The 13,747-nt window shown below is 43.0% G+C and overlaps 1 protein-coding gene across 1 annotated transcript; it reads right to left on the reverse strand.

Moving 5' to 3' along the window:
- Positions 1–11,561: 11,561 nt before the first annotated feature.
- LOC111898943 (uncharacterized) lies at positions 11,562–12,457 on the reverse strand. The gene is made up of 2 exons (XM_023894825.2): positions 12,221–12,457; positions 11,562–12,086 (listed from the first exon to the last, which is right to left on the reverse strand). The coding sequence occupies exons 1-2, from the start codon at positions 12,455–12,457 to the stop codon at positions 11,562–11,564; spliced, it is 762 nt and encodes a 253-aa protein (XP_023750593.2).
- Positions 12,458–13,747: the final 1,290 nt, after the last annotated feature.

Raw genomic sequence — 13,747 nt, forward strand, 5'->3', positions numbered from 1 at the left:
ACCCATGACCTTCGCTAGCGCCAAGGAACTGGCGCACTCTCTTGTTGATCATGGTGTCTGTCAAGGAGTCATGGCTATCATGGCTGAACCAACCAAAGGGAACAGCAACAACAAGATCAATGCCAACAACAACAACAACAACAAGAAATTCTGGAACAAAAGAAAGGGGCAAAATTCGCAAGAACCTTCAAAGAAGCAAATGGTTGCGGTTCATGCTGCTACTACTCCCACCACAACTCCTGCTACCCCTGCGCCAACAAAACCATATGCGGGGAATCTGCCCAAGTGCAGCAAGTGCAACTACCATCACCACGGTAATTGCCGCGAGATGCACTGTAAGAACTGCGACAAGAAAGGGCACACAGCCCGTTTCTATAAGGCGCCAGCGCGACCACTCACTCAAGTTCCTGGTACTGGGATAAGCCAGGCATGTTATGGGTGTGGAGAAACTGGGCACTTCAAAAGGGACTGCCCCAAGACAAGGAACGTTGGCGGCATGGGGAGAGTGCTGGCAATAGGGCAGAATGAAGCGATAGCAGACCCCACGGTGGTTACGGGTACGTTCTTACTTAACAACACTTATGCATGCATACTCTTTGACTGCGGTGCGGAGAGAAGTTTTGTGAGTCATAAATTCAAACACCTACTTAGTCAAAAAACCCAACCACTCAATAAAATATTCACTGTAGAAATGGAAAACGGTAAAACAGAAAACGCAAACGATTTGTACGTAGGATGCACATTAAATTTAAACGAACATTTATTTCAAATCGACCTAATGCCCATTTCGATAAGAAGTTTCGATGGCATCATTGGTATGGACTGGTTGAGCTTTCACCATGCCGATATACTTTGTCATGAGAAGGCTGCTCGCCTCAATCTGCCAAACGGTGAAACCCTTGTCATATATGGTGACAAACCTAGTTCAACTTTACAAATCATCTCCTGTGTTAAGGCACAAAAATATCTTCGTAAGGAATACCATGCCTTTCTAGCCCACATAGTAGATCAGAAGCAAGAACCAAAGAACATTAAAGACATTCCGGAAGTCTGCAACTTCCCAGATATTTTCCCAGAAGATCTTCCAGGAATTCCAACAGAGCGCCAAGTTGAGTTCAGAATCGACTTAATCCCCGGAGCTACCCCAGTAGCAAAGTCGCCTTACCGTTTAGCCCCAGCCGAGATGCAGGAACTGTCCAGTCAATTAAACGAGCTGCTGAGTAAGGGATTCATCAGACCGAGCTTCTCACCATGGGGAGCACCAGTCCTTTTCGTGAAAAAGAAGGGCGGATCCTTTCGCATGTGCATCGATTATCGGGAGCTGAACAAACTCACGATCAAGAACCGATATCCCCTACCGCGCATAGACGATCTGTTCGACCAACTGCAGGGAGCAAGCTACTTCTCAAAGATCGATCTAAGATCTGGTTATCACCAACTGCGAGTGCTGGAAGGAGACATCCCCAAAACAGCTTTCCGAACACGTTATGGTCACTACGAGTTTGTAGTAATGCCCTTCGGATTGACAAATGCTCCAGCGGTGTTCATGGACTTGATGAACCGAGTATGTCGTCCCTTCCTGGATAAATTCGTGATCGTGTTCATAGATGATATACTCATCTATTCTAGAAGCCAGGAAGAACACAACCAACACCTCCGCCAAATTTTGGAAACCTTGAGGGCAGAAAAGCTTTACGCAAAATTTTCCAAGTGCGAATTTTGGATTCGAAAAGTGGATTTCCTAGGACATGTAGTAAGCAAGGAGGGGATACACGTGGACCCTTCTAAGATCAGGGCAATAGAAAGTTGGACGACACCAAGGACCCCTACAGAAATCCGACAATTTTTGGGACTTGCCGGGTATTACCGAAGGTTCATACATAACTTTTCGAAGATTGCCAAACCACTTACCACCCTAACTCAGAAGAGTGTGACCTTCGACTGGGGAGAAAAACAAGACACCTCGTTTCAAACGCTAAAGCGAGCCTTATGTAGTGCGCCCATCCTAACCTTGCCCGAAGGAACGGAGGACTTCGTGGTCTATTGCGATGCATCAAACCAAGGACTTGGGTGTGTCCTGATGCAACGAGGGAAGGTCATCGCCTATGCCTCAAGGCAACTAAAGACGCATGAAGTGAACTACACAACACACGATCTTGAGCTAGGAGCAGTCATCTTCGCTCTAAAGATATGGAGACACTATCTCTATGGCACGAAATGTACGATATTCACCGACCATAAAAGCCTCCAACATATCCTCAACTAGAAAGAACTCAACATGAGACAAATACGGTGGGTAGAACTACTAAATGATTATGAATGCGAGATTCGATATCATCTTGGAAAGGCTAATGTGGTGGCCGATGCACTCAACCGGAAGGAATACTCGGGCCGTAGAGTGAAGTCTTTAACCATGACAATCCATTCACACCTGTTCACACAAATCAAGGAAGCCCAGATAGAAGCCTTAACATCGGTAAATGTGGCAGGGGAAGCCTTAAGGGGAATGGATAAGAAGTTTGAGGTCAGGAATGATGGAGCTCATTACTTCATGGATCGGATCTGGACGCCGACGTTTGGCGGATTCAGAGAAGTCGTCATGAACGAAGCCCATAAAACACGATACTCCATACACCCCGACTCCGATAAGATGTATCTCGACCTCAAGAAGTTGTACTGGTGGCCGAACATGAAGGCCGAAATTGCTATCTACGTGAGTAAATGTCTGACGTGCGCCAAGGTCAAGGTAGAATACCAAAAACCCTCAGGATTGTTGCAACAACCAGAAATACCAGAATGGAAGTGGAACAGAAATGATAAGGGAAACTACGGAGAAGATTGTTCAGATTCGGGAACGTCTAAAAGCATCAAGGGACAGACAAAAGAGTTACGCAGATAAAAGACGGAAACCCTTGGAATTCCAGGTCGGAGATCGAGTCCTACTAAAGGTCTCGCCCTGGAAGGGGTTAATACGCTTCGGGAAGCGCGGAAAACTAAACCCAAGATACATCGGACCCTTCGAGATCCTTGCTAGGATCGGTCCAGTGGCCTACAAACTTAGATTACCTCAGGAGCTCCACAACGTACACCCTACCTTTCACGTATCAAACCTAAAGAAGTGCTTGTCCGATGAGACCCTTGTCATCCCTCTAGACAAAATCGCAATAAATGAAAATCTCCAATTTGTAGAGGAGCCAGTAGAGATTATGGATCGGGAAATAAAACGGACTAAACAAAGCCGCATACCTATTGTAAAGGTCCGCTGGAACGCCAAGCGAGGACCTGAATACACTTGGGAACGCAAGGATCAGTTGAAACAGAAATACCCGCATCTTTTTCCTAACCTGTAAACTCTATATTAGATTAAATTTCGGGACGAAATTCCCTTAACGGGGGGATGATGTGACAACCCTATATTTTTCCAAAGAAGTGTAACGCTCAAATGTCAAATATAACAAAAACCATTTGGAACCAACTAAATTAACCTCGAAAATAAAGTGTTCAAATATCTAAGTTGGGATGCATCAAATATTAGATAACGTGTCAAGGTTTCCAAAAACATAAAGAACGTTCAAAACCGGGTTATATTGAAGAAATTATAACCACTCGTATATTTACGACACACCGTTAAAACGCTATTTAACGTAAAAAGTGAAATTTCGACAAAATGCATTTTTGCCTTAAGTATCTAAACAAAAGATGTAGAGTTCGCTAAACTGTAAACATACATAAAAAGATCGCCCAATTTGGACCTCGTATGAAGAAGTTACGAATTTTCAAAGTTTCGTAACAGTAGTAGAGGGCTAAAAACTCGAATTGAAGATCGAGTGTTAATTAGCTAATGCAACCTAAATGAAAGTTGTAGAGCATAATCTCACCTACGCGTGGATATAAAGAACGTGAAAAATGGAGCCCGTACGCGAAAGTTACGGAATTTAGAAGACGGGAGCTGGAATTACGCCCCAAGTAATGTGGGAGTGCGCCCCGCGTACTAGACCCAGAGTCGAGTCCCATCGGCTGCACCGCTACGCTTAGCTAGACCGGAGTCGTAAGACATGACGCATTGTTACGCCCCGCGTAACCGAAGTACGCCCCGCGTACCGAGTACGCCCAGCGTACTCCGGAAGTACGCCCCGCGTACGAGGAGTTTCCAGCCTATAAATAGAGAGGTTAAGCTTCGAGTTTTTTGCACAAATTCTCAAATCCTCAGTCACTCTCCCATACTTCTAAGCCCCAGAGATCATCCTGACGCCCTCGGTTTCCGCACTCGAGCCCCCGACGAAAGATCTACGCTGCAGAGATCCCCGAAGAGCCCGAAGACGCAACTTTCTGCGGTCAAACCATACGAGTGAGTTCATACCCCTACTTTTCAATTCTTTTCATGTTTTAGGGGGGGGGGGAATACAAGTACATTACAAGTCAAATTATCGTTTTATAAACATAATTATAATATCTATCTTATAGGGTATTGATACAAACATCTTTATGTTTAAAGGGCTATTATATCACCAAGTTATTCTTACTAAATGGAAACATACTTTTTGAGAAACTATAATGAGTATAGTTAACAATTTATTCATACATTTTACATATACATCTTGACAAATGAAATACTTTCAAATGAAGTAAATTCTTTTTATCGTAAATCTGTTTATACCAAGTAATGTGAGATATTCAAACTTCAACGTACTCATATGTATGCATTTCAAGTCCTGTATTATATACCATAATCTCTTGGAGGGAGAGCGTGATACTTGTGTATAGATCTATACGGGATTGACAAGCCCGCACCTAAACTATTAGCTATAGTTAGACTGGCAGGTCTGGGGTGACAAATGTCATAACACTACAACACCTGAAGAATGTTGTTACAGGCCGTCAGTGTCAATAGTATGGTTATAAAACTCACATAAAAGTATAAAAACAAGTTTGATTTACGAGATTCATATATGCATTCAGTTTTCCACATCATTTTTAGCACAAAGTTTATCATTATTATTCAAGGATGGAACATACTAACGCACACCAACTCTGGAAACTTTTCAAACCATTTATAGAAAATATTGGATTTTCTGAAAACCTCGTTCATTGATTTACTACTAAAAGGACATACTTTTCAATGCGAAACACTTATGAACTCACCAACTTAATTGTTGACACTTTTTCAAAACCACTTGTATTTCTCAGGGAATCAGTAATACAGGTAACTACCAGCTTTTGGAGAAGGAACGCTAAAGACGTTTTATTATTGAACATTTATCATCATATTGTAATATTCTTTTGCTAATATGTATAACGCAACAATATACGTTTTCATTATATATATGATGGTTGTGTTACTTTCTTTACAATATTCAATTGTTGTGATACTACGTGAAGTCATCCACCCCCGAATGTTTCCGCCATTCTGGTTTGGGGGTGTGACAGATTGGTATCAGAGCATTGTTTATAGTGAACTAAGTATATCGAACCACATAAGATATACAAACTATAAATGCAAAGGGGACCAAAAACCCCCTGACAAAACATTTTCATGAACAATATACTTCCTTTTAAAAATATACATTTTTACTAGCATGCATTAATCTCGTATCATGACAATTTTTCTAAGAAGTATTAAGGCAAGTTACGACACTACGATTGAGCCTCGGGGTATGTAATCAGGTCAAGAATAAATATAGCCTGATCAACTATATTTATCCTAGATTTGACCAACGTACATCGATGAATGGTCATAGTGAACAACAAGCCAAAAACTTACCAAATACAAAACATTTTAGATTCGCCAATTTGAAATACTATAGGAGTATTGTTAAAAATAGTTGTACAATAAAGTATTTGTGCTCCGTAAAAATGTAGTTAAAAATAGTAAGTCGTTAAATAGAAATTTCTTTTCTTATAAAATTCTCATACCTCTATCCTAGTATAGACAAATGGCCGGATTCCATTTACTAGGAGACCCCTACTACCCAAACCAAGGCAACGTTCTAAAAATGGTTTTGGGATTGGTGCCACCCCCAAATATGGTGCATTTGTTGGGACATGATTTGGTTTGAGACACAAAGCGCCTCGAACCGCTCGGCAAAATTGTGGGGAAGCGGGTAGTACCCGGGAGGGGCTTGTGGCTGGGCATGCTGCGGACCATGGGTGGGCTCATCGTCGGGCTCATCATCCATAGGTATCTCGTCATCATCTTGATCTTGGAGCACATCCTCATTGACTGACTGAGTGATGGTCCTCGCGAGTCTCCACTGAGTGTGATCATGGAAGGTGAAGTTGGTGACTCGAGGGATACCCAACCCCTTGAGGACAAAACCATGTGAAGCTGATCCTGTTCCTACGACAGATGTGGTGCATGTTTATGAGGGCGCGCTCATCTAAAAGATTTTTGCTGTCAACAGGCTGGAATTCATCAGGGAGCTCGATGTCAAGACTGCGAGCCAAAAGTGTGACAAATCCCCCAATGCAAATATCACCGGATGTCTTGGATCTCATGTGGGCGCATTTGTGGAAGAAGAATGAAGCAAAGTCCGGGATTGGCGGCCTTTCACGCCTCGTCATACACCAAAGGAAGAAGAGCTCATTTTTGGTGACCTGGCCGGCTTCTTTGCGGGAAAAACTGTACACACCAGGATGCAATGGGAAATGCGGAGGCATGGGTGGATGATAGAGGTTGCTTTATCCCGACCGGCACATGAGAAGATACCCCCGGCGATTTCCGTCCAAAATGTCTCGTGATTGAACTCAGCAGGTAGGACGTTGAAAATTGTGGATGTGTTTGAAGAAGGCAAGCCCAAGATGTCTTTTATCGTTACAAAATTGATGTACCTTCGGTCCCCTAGAAGTTGGAATGCGGCTTTCCTTTTTTCGCTGTCGTACCCGCTATCGGAGAGAAACTCTCTAGTGGGGAGCTCGTAAGTGTGCGCCATGAGGTTGAGAAGGTTTTCCCACCCAATGTTACAGAACAATTGGGTGACTCCTTCAAGAACCCCAAGTGATATAAGCGTGGGCTTGCACACGAATTTGGTAGATGCAACTTTTCTAGGCAAGCTCTTTGTGTAGTTTTCGGCTACCTTAGCATCTCGAAATCTTGGGACATTGGGAGCATCGCTTTGATTTCTTTCCGGGGCTTTGCCTCGGCCAGCAGCCGGGCGCTTCCTAGATGTAGACATGGACTTCCTGCATGAAAAATAACCACTACACGAACCACAATTTCAACAAACAATATGTCAATCCAAATCACCAACTAACTCCCTATGGACTTCTAAAGCAATTCAACAATCAAAGCAAGAGATAATTCCTAAATTCATTTGATACAATAGCATATGAACGGATATGCATCTTGATCAATTAAACAAATGAAATAAAGTACCCGTTTTTTTTGTTCAAAGTTCAAAATTTGCGTGCGTAAACTCAGGATTTGTTCAATATCCCGTGAGAATCAATTTGCCGCGAAAACCCGACAAATCCGGCAATGGCTTGAAAATCCGGCGAAATTTTCCGGTGAGCTTTGGGGAATATTTTTGGTGGGGTTTGTAGCCTTGCCCAAGAGGAGTATAATGGTGGTGTCGGAATCGCGAGAGGTGGCCTGAGTTGGCCGGAAATCGGCCAGAAAGTAGCGATAGGATGGTGGTGGCACACAGAGATATAGCAACAGATCGGAATGTTGTTTTAGTGGGGTTTGTAGAGCTCTGAATTTGGAGAAGAATGACGGTGGTCTCGCGAAATTCCGACTGGCGGTTTGACGGGAAACTGAGTTTTAGTGGTGGAGATGGAGGTGTTCTAATGGAGGTTAAGAGAAACGAAGAAGAAGAAAGGGGAAGAAGGAAGCGTCGGCTGGAGTATAAGTGGGGTTAAGTGGCGGTCAAACCCGGTAAAAAACGAGTCAATGCTGGTCAACAAGTCACGCGGACGCTAACTCAGGTACACGCGGTCCGCGTGAATTTCAACTCATGCCTACTGTTCTTCGATTATGGACGCGGACAGCTTAGGAGACAACACGCGGTCCGTGTTAATAAACACGCGGACGCGACTTGGAGTACACGCGGATCGCGTGAAATACACTGAACTTATTCTGTTTGCTTCCGTTGGACGCGAACACTTGGAGGGGTAGTACGCGGTCCGTGTTAATAAACACACGGACAGGTCCTCGAGTACACGCGGACCGCGTGTGCTAGCTTGACATACTCCAAATTTTTTTTGCTCTTTCACCATTGCGAACACCGGGCCTTTAATTCCAACATTCTTTTACCTTAAGAAGGAAGAAGAATAGATGTTAAATGCAAAAATGAACCATCTACGAAATTTATTCAGGATTAGAAAAGACGAAAACTTTTAGTTTTCCAAAAATGCCCTTCTTTAACGTCTTTGGCGAGACGTGCCTCCCTCTCGATTTCAATACACCGGGGCATCCAATTGGATGACTTCTAAGACATTTACATTAAATCCCTCATAGAAAGGTTTCAATCGATGCCCGTTGACTTTAAAGACTTGCCCCGTTTCTTCACTTTGAATTTCAACTGCTCCATGCTCAAAGACTTTTAGCACAACAAACGGACCTATCCATCTTGACCTCAACTTGCCAAGAAATAACTTCAATCGCGAATGATAAAGCACAACCCTATGTCCCGGCTCAAAATGCTTGCGGGCAATGGACTTGTCATGGAAAAGATTTGTTTTTTTCCTTGTAGATTCTTGAGTTTTCATATGAGTCATTTCTCAACTCCTCCAACTCTTGAACTTGAAGCTTCCTATGCCTCCCCGCCTCATCAATGTTGAAATTGCATTGCTTGACCGCCCAAATTTCACGGTGCTCCACTTCGACGGGAAGATGACACGACTTTCCAAAAACCAACCTAAATGGGGACACTCCTATCGGGGTCTTGTAAGCGGTCCGGTAGGCCCACAAGGCATCATCAAGCCTTAAACTCCAATCTTTTCTTGAAGGATTCACCTTTTTTCCAGAATATTTTCACTTCACGATTCGAAACTTCCGCTTGACCGTTCGTTTGGGGGTGGTAGGCGATAGAGACACGATGGGTCACGTTGTACTTCTTCAATAAAGCCTCCATCGTCTTGTTGCAAAAGTGTGTCCCTCTATCACTAATCAACACCCTGGGCACACCAAATCTCACAAAGACATTAGATTTTAAAAAGTCGATAACTGTTTTGGCATCGTCCGATCTTGTGGCTTTGGCTTCAACCCACTTAGAGACATAGTCAACCGCGAGTAAAATGTAAATGTTGCCAAATGAGACGGGAAATGGGCCCATGAAATCAATCCCCCATACGTCAAAAATTTCACAAACAAGGATTGGATTTTGGGGCATTTGGTTCTTTTGCGAAAGATTTCCCATCCTTTGGCACCGTTCACAACTTTTGCAAAACAAGTAACAGTCGCGTGACATGGTCGGCCAAAATAGTCCACACTCAAGGACCTTTCACAAGGTCCGAACAAGCAAATTCATGGTAAAAATGTAAAATAAATTGATGCTCTAGTTGGGGTACACATCGCCTAATGATTTGATCGGGACAATGTTTCCACAAATAAGGTTCATCCCACACATAGTATTTCGCATCACTTTTGAGTTTGTCTTTTTGAGCACGTGTGAATGTGTCGGGATACCTTTTTGTGACCAAAAAGTTAACGATATCAGCATACCAAGGAGTAGATTGAGTAAGGGAAAAGAGATGCTCATCCGGAAACTCGTCCCGCAACGCGAGAGGGGTTTCATTTGAAGTGATTCGGCTTAGATGATCGGTAATGAGGTTCTCGCATCCACTCTTGTCCCAGATTTCCAAGTCAAATTCTTGTAACAGTAGGATCCACCAGATGAGTCTCGGCTTTGCATCTTTCTTCATCATTAAGTAATTAAGTGATGCATGATCCGAATACACTATGACCTTGGTACCAAGTAGGTATTGTCTAAATTTCTCCAAGGCGAACACTATGGCCAATAGCTCCTTCTCCGTGGTAGAGTAGTTTCTTTGAGCATTGTCTAGTGTCCTTGATGCATAATACATCACGTGGGAGGCCCTCCCATTCTTTTGACCCAAAGCGGCGCCTATCACATAGTTGCTTGCATCACACATGATCTCAAAGGGGAGATCCCAATTTGGTGCTTGCATGATGGGGGCGGGTGTAAGAAACTCTTTGAGCTTGTCGAAAGCTTCTTTGCACGCCTCGTTGAACTCAAAATCAACATCCTTTTGCAAGAGTTGGCACATTGGTCTTGTTATCTTCGAAAAATCCTTGATGAATCGTCGGTAGAAAACTGCATGACCCAAAAAAGAACGAACTTCCCGAACACAAGCTGGGTAAGGTAAGATTTGAATAACATCGATTTTTGCCTTATCTACCTCAATTCCTTTCTTCGACACGATGTGACCCAAAATGAGACATTGACTCACCATGAAATGGAATTTCTCAAAATTCAAAACCAAATTTGTTTCAATGCATCTTTTTAAAATTTTGGTGAGATTGGTCAAACACTCTTGAAAGGAGTTGCCATATACCGTAAAATCATCCATAAAAACTTCAATTATATTTTCAACATATTCCAAAAAGATACTAACCATACAACGTTGGAAAGTGGCTGGGGCATTACATAACCCGAATGGCATTCTCTAGTATGTAAAAGTGCCAAATGGACATGTAAATGTTGTCTTTTCTTGGTCCTCCGGGGCCACCGGGATTTGGTGAAAACCGGAATACCTGTCTAGACAACAATAATGAGATTTCCCAGCCAACCTTTCTAACATTTGGTCAATGAAAGGTAATGGGAAATGATCTTTTTGTGTGCTTGCATTGAGCTTGCGGTAGTCAATACATACTCTCCACCCGTTTTGCACACGGGTAGGGACCATCATACCTTTGTTGTTCTCGACCACCATGATTCCCGTCTTCTTTGGCACGACTTGAACCGGGATCACCCATTTGCTATCCGAGATTGGATAGATCATTCCTGCATCTAGGAGCTTTAAAATCTCTTTCTTGACCACTTCCATCATTGGCGTATTCAACCTTCTTTGCGCGTCTCTACTCGGCTTGCATTCATCCTCCATTAAGATTTTGTGAATACAAGTGGAGGGACTCAAACCCTTGATATCCGAAATCATCCAACCCATTGCTTCTTTATGTTCCCTCAATACCTTTAGGAGTTGTTCCTCTTCGCACTTGGTTAGGTGAGTTGAAATGATGACCGGGAGAGTCTTGTTGTCTCCCAAGTACGCGTACTTCAAATGTTGAGGGAGGACCTTCAATTCTAATTCGGACTGTTGGACAAGGGAGGGTGGCAATCTCGTGTGATTTTGAGGTAATTCAATTTGCTTCACACTAAATTGGGTGGTCTTCTTGATTTCCAAATTGTTGACTAATCTTTCAATTTCGGGGTCTAGTGAGTAAAGCTTCAATTTCTTGGCTAGTTTTGCACAGTCAAACCCCTTGCTCAAGATCATCTCCAACATCTCTTCATCACACAACTCGAACAACTCTTGGGTCATTGGTTCAATAACATCAACAAAAACACAAAGAGGAAACATCACTAGGATATCTCATAGCGTCATAAAATGTTAAAACTTATTGTTTCACCATCAAACTCCATTGTCAAGCTTCTCGCATACACATCAATCTTTGTTCTAGCCGCATTCAAAAATGGTCTCCCAAGTAAGATTATACCCGATTTTGAGGACACTTGTTCGTCTAGGTCAATCACATATAAATCCGTTGGGAAGACCAATTGGTTTACTTGTACTAGGACATCTTCTAAAATGCCTCTAGGAAAGACACTTGATTTATCCGCAAGAGATATTATGACACCGGTTTCGCTTAAGGGTCCGACATTCAATGATTCATACACCGAGTGGGGCATGCCATTGATAGAGGCACCAAGATCAAGCATAACACTACTAAAGGTGACATCTCCAATCTTGCAAGGGACTGTGAACATTCCAGGATCTTTACACTTGGGTGGAAGCTTCCTTTGTAAAACCGCGGATGCATTTTCGTTCATCGAGATTTTCTCATTTCCTTTCAACTTTCTCTTGTTGGTGCAAAGCTCCTTCAAGAATTTTGCATATCTCGGAATCTGTTTGATTGCATCAAGTAAGGGAATGTTTACTTCCAGCTTTCGGAAGGTGTCCAAGATCTCTTTCTCCTCCAAATTCTTCTTTGAAGTTGCAAGTCGGGAAGGAACGGTGGTTGAGTGGCTATTGGTGTTACTAGAGGGGTGTTCTTCTTTGGGGTTTCGGCTTGTGTATCATTCTTGATTATAGGTTCTTCGATGGGAATGACTTCTATTTCCTCATCTTCTTCCCTTGGCTTCTTCTTTGAACTACTTTCTCCGGCTTGTTTGCCACTCCTAAAGGTCACCACATTGACATTTGGGTTCTTTTCGGTTTGAGAAGGGAGTTTACCACGGGATTCCAACTTGCTTACAGATGTAAATATATCTCCCATTTGTGCTTCAAGGTTGGAGATACTAGTCCTTGTCTCTTTTTGGAATTGTTGGTTACTAGTGGCTAGGGATTTGACAATGTCTTCAAGAGACATTCCGGAGCTACTTGCTTGAGATTGGGGAGGTTGTTGATGATGATGAGGAAGGTGCAGTTTGGGTTGATAGTGTGGTTGTTGATGTTGGTAATGAGGTTGTGGTGGTGGATAGGATGGTATAACTAATGCATTTTGAGGCAATGGTCTTGAGTTGTAGCTCATGTTGGGATTTGGCTTCCAACTTGAATTATATGCATTTTGGTAACCGAATGGCTTGTTGTGGTAGTTTTGGAACTCTCCCGTGGGGTTCACATGCTCCACATCTTCTTGAAGGATGGGACACATATCCGTAGGATGTCCCATTGTTGCACATATTCCACAAACCATCACTTGTGTAGTTTGTCCCATGGCTAGCTTTTGGACAACGGAGGTTAGCTCTTTGATTTGAGACTCAAGATTTGATGTTCCCACTTCATTGACTTTGTGTTGTGTGTCTCTTTTCATATCTTGGCGAGGGCCAAAATGCTGTGAATTTGCAGCTATGATGTTGAAAAGTTGTCTTGTTTGTTGTGGGGTTTTACTAAAGACATCTCCACCACTTGAGGCATCAACTAGTCTTCTCTCCATTGGCAACAATCCCTCATAGAAGTGTTGAATGAGGAGTTGTTCTGGAATTTGGTGTTGTGGGCAACTATAGCACAAGTTGTTGAACCTCTCCCAATAATCATGGAAAGTCTCATTTTGACCTTCGCGGATTCCACAAATCTCATTTCTAAGACTTGAGACTCTTGAAGCGGGATAGAACTTATCAAGGAAAGCTCTTTCCATTTCGTTCCATGAGTTGATCAACCCCGGTGGAAGATAGAACAACCAATCTTTTGCTCTATCGGCCAATGAAAAGGGGAATGCCCTTAGGTTGATTTGGTCATCGGTTGACCCTTGTGGCTTCATACTAGTGCAAATAATGTGGAACATCTTTAAGTGCTTGTGAGGGTGTTCATTCTCCAATCCATGAAAAGTTAGGAGATGATGGACTAAACTTGACTTCAATTCCGAACCTCCTTCCAAAACCGAATAATTGATACCAGTTGGAGTTTGTGTAACATCGGTCTCGATCATTTGCCTCAAGGTTCTCTCGGGAACTTCTCTTCCATCCGCCATTGCAATTGGTTCAATAATGGGTGGATTTTGTTGTAGGGGTGGTGTTTCGGGAATTTCTTGGCGAGGGTCGGGACTAGAATCGGGTTCTATATCACT

The sequence above is a fragment of the Lactuca sativa genome, chromosome 4 (assembly GCF_002870075.4).
Source record: "Lactuca sativa cultivar Salinas chromosome 4, Lsat_Salinas_v11, whole genome shotgun sequence".
In the NCBI taxonomy this organism is placed as follows: Eukaryota; Viridiplantae; Streptophyta; class Magnoliopsida; order Asterales; family Asteraceae; genus Lactuca; species Lactuca sativa.

Coding starts and splice junctions, on each gene's coding strand:
- LOC111898943 (XM_023894825.2), bottom strand. CDS start 12,457: ATGGGAGATATATTTACATCTGTAAGCAAGTTGGAATCCCGTGGTAAA. Junction 12,087..12,220: donor CAAAGAAGAACACCCCTCTA/GTAACACCAATA, acceptor GCAATCAAACAG/ATTCCGAGATATGCAAAATT.